Source organism: Gopherus flavomarginatus, chromosome 5, assembly GCF_025201925.1.
Source record: "Gopherus flavomarginatus isolate rGopFla2 chromosome 5, rGopFla2.mat.asm, whole genome shotgun sequence".
In the NCBI taxonomy this organism is placed as follows: domain Eukaryota; kingdom Metazoa; phylum Chordata; order Testudines; family Testudinidae; genus Gopherus; species Gopherus flavomarginatus.
The window spans coordinates 151,799,874-151,822,795 of record NC_066621.1 but is presented as its reverse complement, the minus strand read 5'-3'; the positions used below and the strand labels follow the sequence as shown (position 1 = coordinate 151,822,795).

The window sequence follows — 22,922 nt, the reverse complement described above, 5'->3', positions numbered from 1 at the left end:
AAGTGTGGAAAGGAAAGCTTTGCCAGTTGCAGTATTCGGAAAACATAAATATATTGTGCAAGGAGAAGCTCAGGTGATTGGGAGTACAGTATTTACAACATGCATACACAGTGGGTGTGAAGCTCAGCTGGTGGTATATTTGCAGCACGCACGCACACACACACACACAGTGGGGTGTAAAGATTTAATAGGGTGTATTTGCAGCACACATACACACCTCCCGGGTTTGGAGGAAGTCCCAGTGGGGTGTATTTGCAGCACACACACACCCTGGATGTGACAGGAAGTCCTACTGGAGTGTATTTGCAGCATGCACACACACACAGTTTGAAGCCACACTGGATGTATTTGCAGTGCGCACACACAGTGTGAAGCCTGCAGGGGTGAATTTGCAGCACACCCACCCATCCCAGGGTTTGAAGGGAAGCCCTGCTAAGGTGTATTTGCAGCATACACAAGAGTGTGAATTCTGGTATGTTGTATTTCCAGCACATGCACGTGCGCGCACACACACACACACACACACACACAGTGTGAAGGCCCGCTGGGGTGTATTTGAGCACACACACAGAGTGATTGTGAAGCCCACTGGGGTGTCTTTGTAGTGCACACATATGAGTGTGAAGCCAGCTGGGGTGTATTTGCAGCATGTACGCACACACACAGTGAAGACCCACTGGGGTGTATTTGTAGCACACACACACAAACACACACAGAATGTGAAACCCTGCTGTGTATTTTTGCAGCACACAGTGACTGTGAAGCCCACAGGGGATGTATTCGCAGCACACACACACACTGAATGTGAAACCCCGCTCAGGTGTATTTGCAGCACAAGCACACAAACACACACTCAGTGAGTTTGAAGCCCCGCTGGGTTGTATTTGCAGTGCACACACACAGTGTGAAGCCCGCTGGGGTGTATTTCCAGCGTGCGCATGGACACACACACACACACACACACACACACACACACAGAGTGTGAAGGTCACTCAGGTGTATTGCAGCACAGACACAGTGTGAAGCCCCGCTGAGTGTATTTGTAGCACACACACACACTCAGGGAGTATGAAGCCCCTGGCGTGTATTTGCAGCACACACACACACACACACACTCAGGAAGTGTGAAGCCCCACTGGGGTGTATTTGAAACGCACACACGCACACACACACACACACAGGGAGTGTGAAGCCCCGCTGGGGTACATCTGCAGCACACACACACACTCGGGGAGTCTGAAGCTCCGCTGGGGTGTATTTGCAGCATCAAGCATCTTCACAGTATGAAGCCCCACTGGGGTGTATTTGCAGCACACACACACAGACAGTGTGAAGCCCTGCTGGGGTGTATTTGCAGGACACATACACACACACACAGTGTGAAGCCCCGCTGGGGTGTATTTGCAGGACACATACACACACACACAGTGTGAAGCCCCGCTGGGGTGTATTTGCAGGACACATACACACACACACAGTGTGAAGCCCCGCTGGGGTGTATTTGCAACACACACACACACACACTCTCTCCAGGAGTGTGAAGCCCCGCCGCGGTACACACACACACTCCAGGAGTGTGAAGCCCCGCCGCGGTACACACACACACACACACACACACACACCGGGAGTGTGAAGCCCCGCCGCGGTACACACACACACACACACACACACACTCCAGGAGTGTGAAGACCCGCCGCGGTACACACACACACACACACACACACACACACACACACACACTGCAGGAGTGTGAAGCCCCGGCGCGGTACATTCACAACACACACACACACACACAGTGCAGGAGTGTGAAGCCCCGCCGCGGCACACACACACACACACACACACACTGCAGGAGTGTGAAGCCCCGCCGCGGTACATTCACAGCACACACACACACACACACACACACACACACCGGGAGTGTGAAGCCGCGCCGCAGTACACACACACACACACACACACACACACCGGGAGTGTGAAGCCCCGCCGCGGTACACACACACACACACACCGGGAGTGTGAAGCCCCGCCGCGGTACACACACACACACACACACACACACACACACACCGGGAGTGTGAAGCCCCGCCGCGGTACACACACACACACACACACACACACCGGGAGTGTGAAGCCCCGCCGCGGTACACACACACACACCGGGAGTGTGAAGCCCCGCCGCGGTACACACACACACACACACACACCGGGAGTGTGAAGCCCCGCCGCGGTACACACACACACACACACACACACACACACACAGAGCCCGGCACACGGCGGGCCGCCCGGCCCAGTCTCACGCCCCGGCCAGGGCAGGGCAGGGCAGGGTAAGGCAGGGGGCGCTGCGCCCCGCCCGGGGTGCTGGGGCCCCGCAGCAGGGGCCTGCCGAGGCGGGAAGGAGCCGCCCCGCGGCCGCGGGCCCGGCCCGCTCCGGGCTTCCCTGGCGCTGCCCCGACCCGGGGGGCGGGGGCCTCGCGCCCGAGGCCATGACGTAATGGGTTATGCTAATGACTAGCATGTGGGGAGCTGGGGCGCGGGGCTCCGCGCGGCTCAGTCTCGCCCAGCCAGGCGCTCGGCGCTGCTGCACCGCCCGCCGGGATCGCCCCTGCCCGCTCCCCGCCATGGCACGGCCGGGGCGCCGCCAGCCGCAGCCCGCCTGACAGCAGCGAGGCACCTGCCTCAGCCTCCCGAGACAGCCGGGGGGCAGCATGGGAGTGAGCCAGGTGGGTGCCCGGGGCGTGGCGCGATGGTGCCGCGGGGAGCTGGCAGCGGCGGGGCGGGAGGGCTCGTGCCTTCCCTGGGGCTGGACCAAGCTCCTCTCCCTGCCCAGGGGCTGGTCTGTGCCCTGCTCCGCGCTGGGCTTAGGCAGACTAAGCACTAGCTGGGGGTCCCCGGCAATTCCGGGGTGGGAGCTTATTAATTATCTGTTGCATGTGGGGGGCTCCCCAAAACATCGCTGCAGTGCTTAGAGCCCCGAGTGGGCTGGCACTGCCCTGCCCACTCCTGTGCACCCCCATGGGCTGGGGGGTAACAGCGGGGTGGTGTTTGCTGAGAGCCATCCTAGGTGAAGCAGAAAAGCCGCAGCAGCCCAACTTTGGGAAGGAGGGGAAGGAAGGGGCTCCTTGCTCAGCGCTCGTTTGCATTTTGCAAAGCTCCCTTGAGGCTAATGGACCAGGTCGCTCTTTCGGTCGCAAGGCGATGCCTTGAATGTGGAGAACGCGTATGTACAACCGGGTGGATTTCATGAGCGCTTCAGTAGGACAGAAGGAGGGGGAGAGAGAGACAGACACCCCCCTTCCTCCCGCCCGCTAGAGCGGTGGATTGGTGAAGATACTTGGAAAATAGCTGGGGCTGGGTGGAATGATGTGATCATTTTTTAGGAAGCCTAAAAAGGGAGAGGGGGACCCGAAGACTCCCTGGGCTGGCCTGTGCCTGCCGGGCTGTGTGATGAAGTCGGGGGTGGGTAGAGTTTATTTTTGTCTCACGCTGCTGCTGCTTAGGGCCTCAATCCAAAGGGGCTGGCTTGAGATGCTTGATTGCTGTAGATGGAGCTGCAGCAACTCGGCTACTTCCCGGGGAGGAGGAGGAGGAGGAGGAGGTGGAGAGGAAGGCACCAGAGCTGCTCCTGCTTTGCATTAGAGCTTTATAGCCGCAATGTAAGTTTTCTTCTGCACGAATCGTCTCTTGCAGCAGTTGCAGTTTAAAGCAGGTAGGTCCCTGAAGAACCTGCCCAAACACTAGGAACCCTTTTATGGCAGCAACAGGGAGCTCCCTCCTTTCTTTAAACCATTAGCTGCAAAGCCTGCATCTTTCAGTTGCTGTGTATGGAGGCTGAATTTGTAGAGGCTTGGTGTCTTCCTCCCTTCCCCTTTCTTTCTCGCCTTTTCCCTCCCCCCCGTTACCCTTCCCTGTGTTGTTGACCTGAAATCTCCTTCGGTAGGTTAGGAAACGGGCTCTGCTGCTGTCATGCTGAATCATAGCGTTTCCTTGCACAGTGTGTCGTCATCATCAGCAATTCTTTTCTCTTTCCAGTTGTGAACATTTGCTTTGGGAGGAATGCGGGTGTGGATGGTCCAGTTTGCCACCCAGGGGAGGAGAGAGCTGGCGACGCTAGGCTAAAATAACCTGAGGGGAAAGAAGAAGAAGCTATACATCCACTCCTGTGCCTTGTTGAGATATATATATATATGTGTGTGTGTATATATAATATACAATTTCCCAACCCTATTTCCCTGTGCCACTTTGTGTCATCATCTTTGGGGAATTTAACAAGAAGCCATCAGGACACTGAACTGAAGATAGAAAGAGAAGGAGAGAAACCAGACCCACATCTGAGCTGACGGCTGTGTCCAAAAATCCATCTGATTAATAAATAAAATCGTGAGACAGACACGGGGAAAAGAACTTTGGAGGGAATTTTTTCCCCTGCAGAGGCTTTTTTTTTTTTCTCCCTCCACTCCCCCACCCCAATCTAATCATGATGTTTCGAGATCAGGTTGGAGTGCTGGCTGGTTGGTTTAAAGGCTGGAATGAATGCGAGCAGACTGTTGCTTTGCTCTCCTTGTTGAAGCGGGTGAGTCGAACCCAAGCCCGTTTCCTCCAGCTCTGCCTGGAGCATTCATTGGCAGATTGCACTGAGCTGCACATTCTTGAAGGGGAAGCCAACAACCCTGGTAAGTTTTGGTGCAACCAATCCATTTTGAATGCTACATTGTTCTCTGATTGATACCCTAATGATGGCAAAAAAGCGGAGGTCAGGGAGCTGGGGCTCCAAATGAACCAGCCTCATTGTTAACAGCTTCTCTTTTTACATTTTATGTTTCAGACGAGTGATGACTTATTTCAGTTTGATTTTTTTTCACAGCAAACTACTACAGTCTATTCAGTGGTGTAACTACGGTAGCATGAATGATTGATTTTTCTCTCATGCAGTTTCCTATGAAATAAGTCAGTCAGGTCACGTAGAGTCTGGATTTTCTAGGCTTCTTTTGGACAACGTGGCTTGCTTTGCTTTAAGCAACATGCAGAAGAATCTCCTCATTATCTAATACAAACGAGTGTTTTGCTGATCTGTGGCTAGCTGAGGTATCTTACCATTTTGTTAAATGGTAATTTGTTTCATCATTCAGGTCCTGTTTGAATACAGTTTTTTTTTTCTGCCGCTCTGAATGCTCTGTATATTCCACAGGAGCTGTGGGAAGATATTAGTAGACCATTTAGGGCTGCTATACATAATTCAGTTAGTGTATACTGTGCATGTACTGTCCCAGGGATGTACGTTTAATATATATGGGCCTGATTTTGATCTCATTTATACACCAGTGAAAGTTAGGAGAATTAAAACGGTGTAAATGAAATTAAACTCATGCTTTGTGTGTGTGCACAAGTGTGACCACGCACTCTTTTAAAGAAACCTTCCAAAATAAAACTCCAAACTACTCTTTGCAGAGATGAGGTTAAATACACAGCTAAATTACCTAGTTTTATTCTGTTTGCAAAAAATCTCTCCAAAAACAAATATAATCCCTCCTGTTCTTGTCTCAGATATTTTAATATAGTTTGTAGGATTAAATATGTACACCTTGGACTTCTGCACATGGTTAAAAGAACACACAAAGCATAGTCTGTGGAGGGGGGGAAAGTCTTTCAATTGATAGGTGAAATTCTTTAGGCTTTATTGCAGTAGGATACTGAACAGAGCCCCCAGTGTTTACTGAGAGAAAAGAATGCAGGGTCCTCTTCCAGCTGTTCCATATTAGAGCACTGAGCCTGCAAGATTTGGCAGCTGTCTATGCTGCCATTTGATGACAACGTCCAGTAAAATGTTGTTAGGGCTAGGATATATTTAAGTACGCCTTTAGGAAATCAACTCGGGGCTGTTCCAGTGTACAGAGCTCTATCACAACAATGGTGAACACACTGGAATTGGATATTTCCTTATATAGTTCGTATGAGTGCCCAGGAGGAATGTTGCAGTGTACATTTCAGTGCAATACTACATTTTATAAACAGCTGAACAGTCTAACCTCATACATTTGCGGGTGGAGGCCTAACTAAGAATAAATTGGGAAGGAGAGCACACTCTTTTAAACTGATCTTCCACAGAACAGAATCGCCTTTCCTCTTACGTGCATTAGCACAGTTTATCTTTGGTTCCCAGTAGTGTATGTGACTATGTACCATTGTATAAACTTCTGGTTTTTAGTTTTACCTGGATTTCCTGTAATAGTTACGTCACATGTATTTGTCAAAAGATTACACATGAATGATTTATCTGCAGACTGCAGTAGCTGTGGCGTACCCGTTTAAATTATGACAGAAAAATTTCATCTAAAGCCCATCCAAATACTAGGTCATGTATGAATGAAAGGACTTTCTGCATAATGATCAGTCTCTTGCCAAAATAGTAGTAGAAACGAAGGTCCTGATCCTACCAGTACTTACACATGTGACTAATCCCATTGACCCCAATGAGTATAAGGATTACTCCTGAGAATAAAACTTATGGAATCGAGCCCTTGGTTTGCCTCTGAATGATTACATTTGTGATGCTGATAGCACTTGCTTAGATGTTTTGTTCTAATAATCAGCTGTTCTTTTAGGGCTTTTATAGGCTCAGTAGCAAGACTTGAGAACCTTTGTTAAATTTCTGATACCACTAACCATTTCTTCTTCTTGTAAATTTGATGCTTGGTAAACATAAGGCAAACATGCCTCTGCATCAGAGAATCAAGGTGTTTACTTTTTGATCAAGGTGGTTCTGTTGTTAGAGAGGAATGCCTGGTCTCTGTGTTTGGCAATGAAGAAATGATAGGAAGTGACTTTTAGTTTGATATTAACATTATGTACTTTGTAAAACCACCTGTCTTTTAAAGTGCTTTGAGATCTCCTGTTGAAATTATATTAAATAGCCCTTATTCACCACACATTTCATACCATGGCATTTGTCACTTGACTAGACATGAAATCACACCAGGTTCTCACAACAACCACAACTTAATGCTGCTAGATGCCCAAAACCAGGGAATGAACAGCGATACTGATTTCATGGCTCATTACAACAATCTGTCACACACACCTGCCTGGTAACCCTTTGTGGCCCACTTCAAACCCCTTTTGCATAGCAACCCTTACTGCCCACTCCATCTCAAATGACCTCCTATGACATGTGTTACCCCTTATGTTTAACTCTCAGTCCCAACTTGTATTTAGCTTGGACACTCTGATTTTGTTCCCCAGACTTGGAGAACTCCTTGTAGTTTGAAGGTTTATACTTGCCACCAATAGAATCTGGTCAGATAAAAGTTGTCACCTACCTTGTGTCTAACAAGAGCAATAAGAAGTTAATTGCTGTTACTGCTTGAATTCCACAATTTACACAACTAACCTGGGTTTGTTTCTTCCATGACTGGTGGTGATGTCAGCAATACTTAAAGATATCAATTTGCCCCCTACTTTTTGGCCTAATTTTTTCTCCCTTAGTGGGAGATTTGCCAATGACACAGGCCTGATCATGCAACTTCTTGCATGGAAACTGGCCACTTTGCCTCTGTGTTTGAATTAATGGGTCTCCTCTTGGGTGCAGCAATCTACCCAAGTACAAGAGGTTTTGGGATCAGAGCTGTAACTTGGGAACAGGTTTGGGCCATAAATCTTTACATGTGGTGTATCAATCCTACTGTCAGTTAAATTCCAGGCTATCTCTAGCTTCCTCAGTGCAGTAAAAAGACAAAAATATAGTGACGAAGGCACAAATGGTCCTATTTTCTCCAGTGAAGCTAGTGTGAAAGCAACATGTGAGTCTAACATGCCAGTGTGAATGTTTGAATTGACTTTAAAGTTGGTCTCCCATGGGAAAAGAGTCATTATATGGCAGGGGTAGGAAACCTATGGCATGTGTGCTGAAGGTGGCATGCGAGCTAGTTTTCAGTGGCACTCACACTGCCTGGGTCCTGGCCACCGGTCCAGGGGGCTCTGCATTTTAATTGAATTTTAAATGAAGTTTCTTAAACATTTTAAAAACCTTATTTACTTTATATACAACAATAGTTTAGTTATATATTACAGACTTCTAGAAAGAAACCTTCTAAAAACGTTAAAATGTGTTACTGGCACGCGAGTTAAATTCGAGTGAATACATGAAGACTCGGTACAGCACTTCTGAAAGGTCGCCGACCCCTGTTCTATGGACACAGAGCCTATGTTGCTTGTTAAAATCTGCCTGAAATGGATAGTGACTCTATCTGATCATTGTTGAAATGAGTGTGTTGACTCATCACGTTTCTTATTGGATCGATGTCCACCTCACAAATACTATCCTAGGTAATTGGAGTCAGCAGAGAGGCCAATGGCTGAATAGACATGGAAGGCAAAGTACCTTCTCACCAGCAAGACCCACAAAACAGGGCTTGAGGCATATTGACTGGGCAATGGGAGAGAACTTGATCTTTCACAGATGGATTTTGGTTTTTTGTTGTTGTTGCTCTGTTGTGTGGACTCCAGTCTTAAGTGCTGTCTTCCTGCTGCTTCTCGCAAGTATTGAAGATGAAATGAAAAATATTGAACAAAAATTAATTCTTTAAAACTGATTGGTTTTATTTGAAACAAGCACGTTTGGCAGAGTTTCATCTTTCTGTTTTCTTCATGTGGTTTTCTTTAATAGGTTTTTCCTTTGCCTATTAATGAAAATTCAGCTCTCATTTGTAGCACCTGACATGTAAAATGTAAATCTGGTTGGAATGCACAGCTACAGCGTAACTCTCAAAAAGGGATTTTTCTAAGAAACCTACTGTTCCTGCTGCCATTTTGTTACCAGTGGCGCTTAACAGACAAAATAGCTGTGTACAGAATCTTTAGAACAGGGGTCTCCATAGGCTTTCCCAGGCTGAAAGCTACTCTGTCGTCTCTGATGCAACAGAGGCACATCGCATAGAAGTGATGCAGGTGCCACAGAGAATGTATGTGTCACTCTAAAACCTCATGAAAATGTCTTCTTTGAAATTACTGGTGGTTGATAGGAAACAAAAAAAGCAATGCAAAAAATCCCTACAGGTCACTGTTGGATAAGATGCACAATCCATGTCAGAGATCTTTAACGATTGTAACATATGTAGAATGGAACTTTGAAATCCACAAAGATCAAACAAAGTAGAGAGAATCCCAAACAACCTTTTTGGCTCTTCAACACTCAAACTGCTTGGGGGGGGCTAGTAAGGAAGAAACAGCAACCAAAAAACGAGCAAATAAATCCAGGCTGATGTGAGCAGTCGGAAGAGCAGTATCGAAGAAAACCATCTGAGGCCACTGTGAGACCTGTTCCTGCGGTCATTGAGATCAGTGCCTACCGCTGTGAGGTCATGGTCTATGACTAGGGCTCATAGGTGCTATGGTAATATAAGTACACCGCTACCTTGATATAACGCGACCTGATATAACACAAATTTGGATATAACGCGGTAAAGCAGTGCTCTGGGGGATGGGGCTGCACACTCCAGTGGATCAAAGCAGGTTCAATATAACATGGTTTCACCTATAACGCGGTAAGATTTTTTGGCTCCTGAGAACAGCATTGTATCGAGGTAGAGGTGTAATAACAAGGAGAATCCCATTGACTTAACTGAGAACAGGATTGGGTGTGCAGTGAGCACCAGTGAGGAATTCAAGATACTTTCACCAGGACTTAATGAATGAGAACGGTTTTGTGTGTGTGTGTGGAGGGGGGGGGGTGTTGGAAACCACGTTAGAAACCAGAAGTTTCTCCCACTGAGAGTTACTGTTTTTTCAGTATTATCATTTACATTTTTGTTTGTTTGTTTTCAAACATGGTTTTCTGTGGGGGCTTGTGACAGGGTGCTGAGCAGCAACTGCTGAGCCAACCCTTTGTCACGCCAGCTCCAATTACGGTAGATTGGAGCTACCTAGAGAAAACCTTTGCCTGATAGGCTGGTAGCTGTTTCCACTTTGCCAAATTAGCCTGGGGCTGTAAAACAACAACAACGACAACAACAAAAACCTCAGAGGAAGGAAGCAGGCAGGGGTGGCCAGATAGAAAGGGGGAAGCCAGAGTGTGGAAGGAAGGTGGGAGCGCTTCCCTCCTGGCTGCAGAGACTTGAGAAGCCCTTAAGGCTGAAACCCCCAAAATCTCAATGGTAAGAAGGTGGTGGTATTACATGCTGTAAATAAACTGCACCAGTGATTGCTGAGCCAGAAGGTCTCTGAGTGGTTTTTGGAACAGAGCAGGGCAGGACTAAGGGCAGGCCCGGCTATACCCTGTAACAGGGCTACATGGGTAGCTTCAAACCCAGCTGGAAAGAGCTGTCTGGACATAAACATCTTGGAGTCACAAATAAATAGGTTAGAGGAGTGAAATCCAGCCCATGCAGCAAGCGGGCACAAGGGCTCTGCTTCATGTATGACCTCCGAATAGGGATTAAGTGGTATGTAGATCTTACGCTGACTCTCTGCACAGTGGCATTTTGCCCTAAAAGTGACTATCCCCTCTCAGTTAATAGTTGAAAACACTCTACTATGAGGACTGGGAAAGCAGGGCTCTGGGAGGAGATAGCAGATGGAGACTGAAGTAGGGTGGGTCTTGGTTTGGACATAGGGAGGTCTCTAACTCAGGGTATGACTATGCTGCAATCACAGGATGTGATCACAGCTCGCATAGACTTGCCTAAGCTAGCTTTATATTGAGAGAGCTCATGTGCTGGATACCTTGGTAGTACAGGCTTCAGCGCAGGCGGTATGAACCCAGTGGGAGCCCTGGGTAATTAGGTGGCTAGCTCATGCTGAAGCCCGTGCTGCTGATGCTTCTGCTTGGGTATCTGAACTAGCTAGATTAAAGCTAGCCAAGGTATGTCTGCATGGGCTGCAGTCACTCCTCACGACTGCAGAATTGATGTTTCTTCTACCTGGCTTCCCCTTGTTGATTCCCCTTCATAGAGCTGTGCTAAGCTAAATAGGGCACTAGGATTTAGAACATGTAGTAAAAAAGCCACGTCTCTTTGTGCATCTGGTCTGGCCTATGGTGGAATCTGCAGGACATAACCAGGCTTCCTCTTTCTGTGGGCTGGCCAGTAGGGGCCACTGTGGGAATTTATGTCCTGCTGGAGTTTAGAGCTTTCCCTTCCAAGTGCCCCCACCTCCTGACTGCTCTGAAATTCCCTATCTAGTGGCCAGATGCCTGCATCATGCCAAATTTACTCTAGGCTATTGGGCCAGTCCCCATGGAATGACTGAAAAACCTGATTCTCTGAAGTGCTGAGCACCCTACACTCGATCAGTCCATCAAATTTCTTTCCTTTGATTTCTGAGACCTGTGCTGACCAGGCACTAAGAAAGAGAACAAAAGGCTATTGCTTCCATCTAACTCTTGCTCCCATCAGGTGCAACACCTAATAAAGGAAAGTTCCTACTGGCCATGGCCATAAATGAGACTCTGACAGAGCAGAGAGAGTCCATAGCTGTATCTGCGCTGCCCCAACTACCCTGGGAGTCATCAAACCTTCCATTAGCCAAAGAACCCAGTCGTCATTAATAACAGAGCAGGAAGGGAGGAGACTCACTGCTAGCCCCTCATGGCTGGGTGTGATGTAGCAGCTCCACCTCTGCAGAGGCACGCCCTCCGGCCAGATCACTTCCCAGTCTCTCCCCTTCCTGGGTAGTCTGGGAACAAAAAGCAAGGGGAACTCATTCAAACAAATTGAGTCAGTACAAGAGAGAGGGGGAATGCTTCCCTCTCAGGGTGTCCCAAGATGAGGGGCCTCCAGGCGGTGGTTGTCTGGAAAGCTCCTGCCCTTCAGTCAGCCCTTTCCTCAGGAGCTGAGGTCCGAAGATCTGTTGACATCCCTGGTCTGCCCATATGTGAATGGCTCTGCTCCCCTTTTAAACTCCCCCTCCAGCTTGTGTGTTCCTTGCTGGTGTGGCAGAGTGGGGCCAGGTGTGCCCAGAGCAACTCCTTAACCCCTTGTCTAGTGTGGGGTTTGCATTACCTCATCACGCAGTGTAATGACTTTTAAGTGCTTGGCTCCCAAGGACAAGAACCTTTCTTTGCCTTTTGCACAGTGCACTGACTACTGGGTATATTATAAGGTTCTCATCCTTATCTCACACAAGCCATCTATGTCAAGTGCTAAGAGCATCATCATTGCCTGGGTCTATTGTTCTGGGGCAGATTGACTGGAGACAGTCTCCTGGGAAGGCTCAGCTTAACGTGAACTGTGGGTACTACTACGTGGGTCCAGCAATCAGCGAAAGTTGCCTGAGCATTTATTTTAAAGACACTTATTTTTTAGCTCGGAGTTATGATGTACTGTGTCAAGTGCATTCTTTATACTGACCCATTGTGTTGACTCAAGCCAAGGTAGAACAACGGCACTCGCATTAAAAAAAAAAAAAGCTCTTGCACACAGTTAGGGCTTTGGCCTGCATTGTGGGTGGTATGGAGCAGGAACCAGGAGGCATGGCACCTTAATGAAGCACAATGCTTCCCCAAGCTGCTGGGTGTATAGAAGGTGTACTGGTGCTTCCACCTCACCTAAGGGGGTGCAGCATGATCTCCGTTCTTCATCTGCTCATTGGTGGGGCTAGTCGGGCCTCTGCTGCTTTTCTTTCTTTCTCTGAAACGACGAGGACTAAAAGATGCCTCTTTTAAAACTAAAACCTTAGATTTTCATCTAATCGCTTGGCTCCTGGAGCTGAGGTTTTAAGAACACCACCAAATATCACAAGCCCTCAAATTACGACAGCTGGCAATATGCATAGGACTGTATTTAAAGGGTTCTCCAGAGCAGAATTGCCAATCTCAAATGTTAAAAATCATGAGACAGACGCTCCTAAATCATGAGATGTGCTTAAAAATCATGAACATTGGGATCTTTTAATTTACCAACTGATTTTAGAGCTTTTAGAGTTCATATTTTCAAACTTTTGGCCCACAACTCTAACAAATTTCACTTGTTTTTAACGAAAGCAGAGAGTTGCTTTAAGAGAGAGACCAAATAACAGACTTATGGTGAAATTGCAGGAGTTTGCAACACTGCGTGAGGTATTGGAATGATAGCACGAAGCAGTGAAACTTCTTGTGTTTTTCAACAGCTCTGCTATTTAACAGGTGCCCTTATTTGTACATAAGTTTGTAGTTAGAGTGTAGGAAAATGTTTTCTCTTCTTCCTACTCCCTCTTTTTAATTTGAAAGAAGAGAATCAGCTTGCAATGCTTATAGATATCAATATGGACTAGAGGAAATATTTTCTTTGAACTCTGTGGCTCATGTATTCAACTCTGTATTGTATTTCTTTAAAAAAAATTATTCCTGGTCATTCTCAGTCTGTTTCTGTTACATTCATGAAAACTGGAGGAGACCCTCAATGGCTAATTAACAATCAAAAGTTCCCAAAGGTGGGAAATGCAAGCCTAGGTCCTACGACTGCATTGAGAGCCATGCTGGCAGAAAAAGTTGCAGGATCGGGGCCGTAGTAGAGAATGTTTGCTTCATATTTCAGAGTTAGTGAGTGGTACATAGAAAAAAATCCTGTAACATTTTCCCATTAGCAGCACAAAAACAGATTATTATCTGATGGGTGCATTGCATTCAATGCATATTTAATATCTGATCTGAAACATTGCACGTGTAAAAAAAAGTTGTAATAGAAAAATAATTGTTCATCCCTAGCAAAATGGGAACCGGTATGTGGTTATGGCAGCACAAGCCTGTGAATCTAGAGAGTGGTGTTCTATCCCCTACTTTGCTCCTAATTCACAAGATGATGCTTTTTGAGTCACTCACGCCCTTTCCTGCCTCAGTTTCCCCAACTAGAGAATAGATAAAATAGTGAGCTATATCACAGGTGTGCATGGAAACTAAGAGTGGGATTGAAGACAGTGTTAAAACTCGCACAAACTTCAGTGGGTGCAGAGCTAGGCTAATGCTGAATGCTTTTGAAATCCCACCTGAAATGTTTGTAAAGGGCTTTGGGATCCTTAGAGGAAAAGTGCAAAGTATTATTCAATACATGACCTAGTTTCTTTTAAGTTGGCTTCCTTCCAAGTGAAATATTTTTACTCTGATATATTTCTGTTATGCTTTTTCTTTTGGAAAATGAAAAGAACTAAATCTACTTGCTTCTCTGCATAAATGGACGAAGAATGGCTGAGGAAATTAAATGTAAAGAGGAGGAAGCGACAATAGGAGCTCAGTCGCTTATGGCGGTCTTGAATTTGATAAGCTACAGATTGATGGGCTAGGTCAGGAATTGTTTTAGATTGGTAGTTTAAAAAGGGCAAACCTCAGTGCTTTAAATTAAAATAAGTGCTCGCAGTGTATTTGTAAATTGAGTTCTCTTAAGATGAGATTAAATGGGAGAATGGGGTAGCTTGTCCGTGAGTGCAGTCAAAATTCTTGCCAGTGGATGACAGTTTGTACATGTGCTGCACAGTATAGCTAGTGTATTGGACGTATTAGAAGCTAACAGTTGAACAGAATTGTCCACCAAGTCGGTCCCTGTATTTGATACGTTTGTTTTTAGGTAAATGGCTTCCAGGATCCAAACGATCCTAGCAGAAGTGCATTTGGAAGAACGTTCTTTATTCAGGCCCAAATTATTGAAAGAATCCATTCATTTTGGAGCCTTCAATTTTTAGGTGCCCAACCTAAGACACCTAGGCAGGCCTTCATCTCTCCCACTAAGAAGGACAGGGGAGCAAAAAAAATGCTTACTAGCTTTGGAAGTGATGTAAACCTACCTGATGCCACTCTCTAACTACTGGGGGTCAGGAAAAACCTTTCCCAGTGGCTATGTTATCCCACAACTGCCTACTTCAGGGTTTTATGCACATTCCTCTGAAGCAGCTGGTACTGGCTTCTGCTGGAAACAGGGTACTGGATCAGATGGACTAGTGGTCTGATGCACTATGGTAATTCCTGCGTTCCTACTAGGTTTCAAGCCCGGCTTTCCTTTCTCCTGAAATCTTAGGTGTTTTTGTGGTCCATGAACATGATTTGTTCCGGGCCGGGAGTTCTGTTTGCAATCAGAGGAACTGAAATAGTAATTAGTATGAATGCTTGCTTTATTTTAAGATGTAGTAGTCAGTACTTTAGCTTCCATGCTTCACACTTGTATCTAATGTCACTGCAGAGAACTATTTAGAGAGTAGGGACACCGCTTTCCCTCCTGGCAAGTTAAAGTTTATGGGCCAGATCTCCCCATCTATGGTTTATTCTTCTGCAGGGACTGAAAATTTTGTGAGTTGGATTCAAGCATAACCCAGATCCTCAGGTGCGTAAACCAGCGTAGCTCCATCAATATCAAAGAACTTATATTGATTGGCAGAGCTGAGGATCTGGGCCATGGATTGTCTACCTCAGGGGTGGGCAAACTTTTTGGCCCGAGGGCCACATCTGGGTATGGAAATTGTCTGGAAGGCCATTAATGCTCATGAAATTGGGGTCTGAGGTGCGGGAGGGGCTGAGGGCTCCGGCTGGGGGGTGCGAGCTCTGGGCTGGGATCAGAAATGAGGAGTACAGGGTGTGGGAGGGGGGTTCCGGGCTGGGGCAAGGGGTTGGGGTGCGGAGGGGAGTGAAGGCTCTGGCTGGGGGGTACAGGCTCTGGGGTGGGGCTGGGGATGAGGGGTTGGGAGTGCAGGAGGGTGCTCTGGGCTGGGACCAAGGGGTTTGGAGGATGGGAGGGGGATCAGGGCAAGGGGTTGGGGCGGGGGAGGGGGTCAGGGTGCACATTCCAGGCGGCGCTTACCAGAAACAGGGATCTCCGGCTCCTATGCGGAGGCACAGCCAGGCAGCTCGACGCGCTGCCCATCCACAGGCGGTGCCCCTGCAGTTCCCATTGGCTATGGTTTCCAGCCAATGGGAGCTGCGGAGGCCCTTGGCTGTCCCTGTGCATAGGAGCTGGAAGGGGGACATGCTGCTGCTTCCGGGAGCCGTGCAGACCCACAGCACATGCAGAGTGGGGCAAGCCCCCGGCTGGAGTGCCGCAGCAGGGCAAGTCCTGGAGCCTGCTACCCAGCAGGAGCTCGAGGGCTGGATTAAAACGTTTGAAGGTCCGGATGTGTGCCCTGGGCCAGTTTGCCCACCCCAGTCTACCTGATTGCCCTCGGAGAGGGTTGGGTTTGCCCGTCCCAGAATGAGAAGGGGACAATCTCCCTAAAATGTTCAGATCCTGGCAAGACCTGCCAGAGGGTCCACCCACACCTGTGAGTTCACACTCTCCCAACCCCCATGGAAGAAGCAGAGCTGCCAAGGTACTCGGATTGGCTGCTGCCCGCTCAGGAAGGAGGGGTCACTCAGTGGTGAGGGAACTGTGTAAACCAGTGGTGGTAAGGACAGCATTAACTTACGCTTGGTATCCACACAGGTTGCAGACAGTGATTGTCCCTCCAGAACTGCCTCTTCTTGGCCTTCTTCCTCCTCCTCTCCCTGCCTGAAGCCCATTCTCCCCATTGAGGGTTGATTGTAGATGTGACAAATATTGCAGTCCCATGCAGTATCTTTGGGGATCATTATAATTAAGTTTTGAATGGTTTATGTATGGTTGTGTTCTATTCCACAGGGGAGGATTCAAAAAAGAACTAGATAAGTTCATGGAGGATAGGTCCATCGATGGCTATTAGCCAGGATGGGCAGGGATGCAAAATCATGCTCTGAAGCGTCCATAGCCTCTGTTTGCCAGAAGCTGGAAATGAATGACAGAGGATGGATCACTGGATGATTATCTGTTCTGTGCATTCCCTCTGAAGCACCAGGTATTGGCCACTGTTGGCAGACAGGATACTGGGCTAGGTAGGTCATTGGTCTGATCCAGTATGGCCGTTCTTATGTTACCACAGCTTCCATGAGTACTAAAAGCAGTGTAGAGTGATTACCACTAATTCTGAAAACAACTCTGGAGAAGTTCCACCTTCTGCAGTGGTTTGCTAGGCTGGATTTTCCAGAGATTAGGAAACAAAGAAATAGCTTTTGATATAAATGGATGAGCTGAAACTGACTCAAGGTCTTTTTTCTGATCCAGCAAACGGACAGGACCTTCTAATGGAGCCCTAACACTGACAGAAGGGTGGGAAAAGACATTGGCGTACTAGGGTGCCATTAGCCAGATGGGTGGCTCCTGGTATGTTTAGTATGTGTTTAAATCTGCTTACTGGATTTTCTATTTTCTGTGTAATGCTTTTGCCTTAATAAAGGTGCTTGCTCAGAAGAAGCTGTATGGTAACTTGTAACTGCTGGCAGCACACTGTTCATAGCTCTTGGAGAGAAAGCAAAGCACAGGCGCTGGCTGTTAGGCAGACTGACTTGCTGGGGATATCACAGTGTAAGGCAGGGATCTGTGCAGCCTTAAAATGGGAGTGGGACAAGCATCCCTGCCAAGGGATGTGATGGCTAGAGGTGGCTGGAGATTGAAACTAGACAAATTCAGGTTGGAGACAGCCAGGGTAATTAACCATTGGAACAAGTTACCAAGGGTCATGGTGGGTTCTCCATCACTGACAATTTTTAAATCAAGAGTCAATGTTTTTCTAAAAGATCTGCTCTAGGAATTCTGTCAGGGCAGTTCTCTGGTCTGCGCTATACAGGAGGTCAGACTGGATGATCACAGTGGTCCCCTCTGGCCTTGGAATCTATAAGACCCAGCTGGGAGCTCCTGGAGTGGACCATGGAGGGGGAACACAGGTGCAGTTACCTTGAAACTGTGACAGTAGGGTTGGGAAAAGGGAGGAGCAGGCCATGGAGCATGTTCTCGCCCTGCCGGATTCACCAGGCTTTTATCCTCCCTGTTTTCAAGAAATGGATGGGAGAACTTGACACTGAGTGCGACTTTCAAGGTTAAGCCTGACATGAATCTTGCACGCATGTTGCCCATTTTCTTTTTTATATGATTATGAGTGGATAAATACAAAGAACATATTTCTTTTGTAACTCTGGGTTTCCTACAAAGCATCTGCATCCGTGTCTCCCCCAGCCTCTGTCTATACCAGCTGTACTACTTCTGCATGGTAGTGCACAGACCTGCCACGAGGCTGTTGGGGTTGGCCTCCTCTTGGGAGCTTTAGAAGTTTAAAACTTGGGTGCTTCCTTTATGTAGTATTTGATTAGGTCAGAGGGACAGACCTACGGCTTCTGGTGTCAGTCCAGGAGATGTTAATTGGGCAGTTATATAAACTGCTGAGATTTCAGCCCGTATGCTTGGGTTTGAGTTTTTGCACAACTGCTTGGTTAAAGCAGGCTGCGTGGCATGGAGGTTTCCATGAGCAACGTGGCCAGAGCTGAGAGGACTTTAATATTCATGGCAGTTTTCAGAATTGTATTTTGCACAGGGAGAGAATTGGAAGGGACTTCTAGAGTTCCTCTTGTCCAGTCCCTTGCACTCAAGGCAGGACTAAATATTATCCAGACCATCTAGAAGTCACTGTCCGGGTGTGGTTCTTTTGTACACCCCAGTGTTTGGGGGAATGAATTGTTTGCCCCATCTTTGCCTTTCCAGCTCTGGATCAGACCATGGCTGTGTATCTGCGCACAGACAATGGCAGGAGGAAGGAGCATTGTCTAGTGGATAGAGAACTCGACTGGGAGCTAGAAAACCTGGGCTCTGTTCCCAGCTCTCCCACTGACCTGCTGTGTGACCTTGTGCGAATTATTTCCCCTCTCTGCCCCTCAGCTGTAAGCTCTTGGTACAGGGATGATCTCTTGCCATGTGTGTATATATGTGATGCCTAGCACATTGGGGTCCCAGACTCTGTTGGGGCACCTATACAATACTGTGATACTACTGATAGTGATATGCAGGTGCCAAAGGGGACATTAGGAGCACAAGGACAGCTATCCAAAGTGCAAGACAATGCGGGTGGGTGTACAGAGCAGGTAGCAGTACCAGCCACCGGAGGGGAGTGGAGCAGGGGTTGACCTGCATCAGTGAGGGATGTAGCCATGACCTTTCCCAGGTGTTCTGGCTACCTCAGGGCAAAGAGTGTCAAAATGCCTCTAGGACTGGCCATGGTGGCCACCCTGAAGACCCTCCCACAGGCTGTAGCATGGAAAGCTAGAACAGAGACATTTGTTACTTATGGTGGCCAAGTGCTACGTAAGTGCAAAGTCCCATTCTGAGCCCTTGCTCAACCATGTTTTCCTAATGGTTTGGAGGAGGCAGGATCACTGCTGTTGTAGGATTTGAGAGAATTGGAGTGATTTAGAAACAAGAGATACGTGGGACCAAATCCACCTGGGCTTTTTGCATCTGTGGAAGGTCCAGAAAATCAGTGGAACCACAGTGGTTGCTTTTTGCACTGAGAGTCTGAGATAGGAGAAACTTGCACACTCCCTGTGTAAACAGCAGAGATCAGCACCCAGCAGGAGTGCGACGGTGGTTGGAGGTTTGATGGCCAGTGGCTTCATGACCTGGACCCACAAATCCCATGTGCAGGCTTCCAATCTGACAGTGCATTTGTCCTGCCTCTGGATTATTATGGACAATTCCATCCCCTCCTAGTCTCTGTGTTGGCTCCCTTTAAGGTGGGCTTTAAGCAGAGTCACCAAAATATGATTTAAATTATTTCTCTTTTGGAGACAGACTATGAAGTCGGAATTTTTTAAAGGAGTTTTGTAGACAAAACAGTACATTACAGCCCGGGTGTTATGGTTATTGTTTGGTACCTAACACACCCTGCCCTTTGCAAAGTGTGGAGTGAGGAGACCCTTCAGAGTGGAGGAGGGAGGGCGTGAAGAAATGGTTGTGGGAGTGGGATACAATATCCTCTGTTTTACCTGGCTGGAGTTAAAATTTGAGTGGAGTTCAGAGTCATTTATTGGCCTTTCCAGATAGAAGGCAATTGCATTTGTCTCAGGTAAGAGAGCTGATACAGGTGCAGAGTTTCTCTAGGCAGGAATTCACACATCAGATGCCTGGCTAACAGCTTGTAATCGATTAATTCATTTATTTTGCATGTAGTGACTTCTTTTCATGATACTGTTGTATCAAAGATTTTGGCAGGGGCTTTTTAAATAGCAGCATTTTTCTGTTCTAGGCCCTGATCCTGAAAAGACTTTTTTACATGCATAAGAGGAAGGATTCATGTGCTTAAAGTTAAGCAACTTGCGTAATTTAATTTGCAGGTTCAGGGCCCTCACCTGTAACAAGTCTGTGCCCTCTTTACAGGTTTGAGTCAGAGTCAGTGGACTTCAGTGAGCTTTGGATCAAGCCCTGGATGGTGATTTACCATTGTGCTATTGTTAATTTTATCTGTGATCCTGCAAGGTGCCAAGTGACCTGACCTTCTGTTGAAGTCAGCAGGAGTTGTGGGTGCTCAACATTTCTTAAGATTAGGCCATGGAACTTGTGAGACCTCTGAATAGTCTCACACAGTCTGATTGAGATGGATTGGGCCAGCCAGATATGGTGACTTTAAGGTGTATAGGTTCTCAGGAGCAATTTCTGTTGGAGGAGGAATGGTTTATTACTGTGGTCTGTATACAGTGCCCTGGCAGAGTGGATGAGCCGAGTTCTTGTGGCTCTTCTCCCTTGGGACCAGTTTGTGATGTTTATGAAATAATGGAGTTGGAAGCATGAGATGTTTCTCTTATTGTCTACAATAAGGCACCCGGGAGGTATGAGGCCTTTTCTCCTTTGCAGCTTGATGGCTAATGACAAGCATCAGCAGATACGTGGTCATTTAGTGATATGGATACAGGAATCTCTGTAAGATGTGGTTGTGTTTTTCTGACAGTGCTGTTGCGCTACAGGGCTGAACCAACTTTCACCTGAGTGGAAAAGGTCCCCTTGACTTCAATGGCAGCTGGATCTGTTCTCCTGTGTTGAGCTGCTATGCTTGATAAAGTGTGTTTTTGTTTTTTTATTTCTTTTTTTTTATCCTTCAAGTATCATCTGCAGGGTCCATCTCTGATTCATTCAGCTCTGTGCTCCAAAGCAATAGATAACCCTAGAGTAGGGTGGAAGCAAATATAGGTCACTACAGAACTCTAGCTCTGTCTTGTTATTACTCTTAGCACATGATTGGTTCCAGATTTTCTTCTAAACTTTAGGTCAGTCAGATAACTAACCTGGCCTTGCTTGTGGCGTGTTGGTTTTCCTGCTGTTTGCCATTTTGTATTACTTGCTCTGCACTTGGATATGCTTCTTTGTTGTGTTAGTGATTGTTTCGTTGTTACTTTTTATAACGCTGTGTGCAGAAACAACAAGGAGTCCAGTTTTTTACTCTCAAAAGCTTATGCCCGAATAAATCTGTCACTCTTTAAGGTGCCACCCGGACTCTTTGTTTTTGTGGATACAGACTAACACAGCTACTCCCTATGCTGATGTGCAAAGTACAGCTGGTGAAAAATTTCTCCTTTGTTTTTCACTGGAAAAAAAAAGTTTCAATCTTTTTGTGAAAATGAAGATTTTTACAGAAATTTACTTTAGATTTCTGATTTTAATGAAACAAAAAACCTTTTTCAGTTTTTATTTAGTTTTTGGTCTTTCTCTTGCTTTTTTCCCGAGTGGCAAAGGGGAAAAAAAGGTTGGGGAAATCTGAAAAAGCCAAAAAAAGTCAGGTTTTTGTTTTTGTTGAAAAATTAATTTTTTTTTTTTTTGGTTTTTGAAACTACTTCCTGTTTCTCAAATAGTATTAGTGTACAGTTAAATGTTTTCCTTACAGATTTTGGCTTTTCCTGCCATTGGGATATCCCCAAGCAGTAATCATGGAGCACAAGTCAGCATGATTTTTTTGCCTGCTGTCTAGTTGTGCATTGGAATTGCCAGTTGTGTCAGCACAGCTCCGAAAAGGGGGTTTGTTCACTGAAAAAACACCACACCTTGTAGTGCCAAAGAAGTGGATTTTAAAAATAGAAACCTTAGGCTGTTTCCCTCCAGATAATGTGAATGTTGATGAGATGTTGTTTTAACTACCTGCATGACCCTTTCAGATAAGAATTGTTATTGACTTGCAGTATTATGTTAACCTGATAAGAATTATTTAAAAAAACCTAGAAAAAATTATTTGCATAACAGTCTGCTCAGTTCATAGCCAGTACCCCAGTCTTCCTCCTCTCACTCATTCTTTGAGGTTATGATGCTTGATCTATAAGAGTCTGACTCAGCCAGGTGCTGTGGGCCCTTAGCTTCTGGTGGGAAATACTCAGCTCAGGATTGGACCCTTAAGAATTTTATTATCGCTTACTCTGAATATCTTGAGAAATGCTAGAGCGCCTCCTGAAATACCTAGAGTGAAATCCTGGCTCCGTTAATGTCAATGACAAAATTCCCATTGATTTCAGCGAGGTTAAGATTTCACTCCTACAGTCCAAATTGTGGCTTCTTGGAGTTTGATTCTGCACCCATGGTAATGAGTCCAGTGACTTCAGTATTACGGGATCAGATATGGGTGGTGATTCAGTGCCCACTGAAGTTCATGAGTCTTTTCACTGACTTCAGTGGGTGTTGGATTGGGTTGTGGGTGAGAAAAGTATGCAGGGCGTCATGTTCACCTCTCTACTGCCAGGACCAGGAGCGTCAGCACAGGGCCTGACAGCATCTGGGTGCTGGAGCTCCCCGAGCACAAAAGTGGGCTGGCGAGCATGGCTGATGGCACTTGGTGCCCCAAAGGGGTATGTCCAGCCAGGCCGCAAGTGTACACAGTACAGGGTGTGCGCGCATGCATGCAGGTGAGGTTGAATGGTGAACACTAGGGATTGCACTTCCTGCAGATAGATGAGCCTTTGCATCTACTTAGCTCCTATCTCTTAGAGCGGCTATTGGGCTGGAAGGCACAAGTTAGCTGTTGGTGTTAGGATGCATATTTGGAGCCTTCTGTGCACATCACTGGAGGAGATGTAGGTTGCTGTTATGGGCAGTTTCAAAGTCTTTTACATTTCTGATGTCACTGTGCACTTAAAGCCCCACATAGTCCCCAACTGA

The 22,922-nt window shown here is 46.8% G+C and overlaps 1 protein-coding gene across 8 annotated transcripts in view; it reads left to right on the top strand.

Moving 5' to 3' along the window:
- The first annotated feature begins 2,632 nt into the window (after positions 1-2,632).
- SAMD4A (sterile alpha motif domain containing 4A) overlaps positions 2,633-22,922 on the top strand; it is a 213,788-nt gene continuing 193,498 nt past the window's right edge. For 4 of the 8 annotated variants that reach the window (XM_050952589.1, XM_050952583.1, XM_050952582.1 and 1 more), the window contains exons 1-2: positions 2,633-2,726; positions 4,036-4,676. In XM_050952589.1, the coding sequence (XP_050808546.1) occupies positions 4,481-4,676 (196 nt within the window). In that variant the 5' untranslated portion in view covers positions 2,633-2,726; positions 4,036-4,480. Of the gene's footprint in view, positions 2,727-3,495; positions 3,713-4,035; positions 4,677-22,922 lie in introns of those variants that run through there. The other 4 variants (XM_050952580.1, XM_050952581.1, XM_050952584.1 and 1 more) reach the window with 4 other exon arrangements.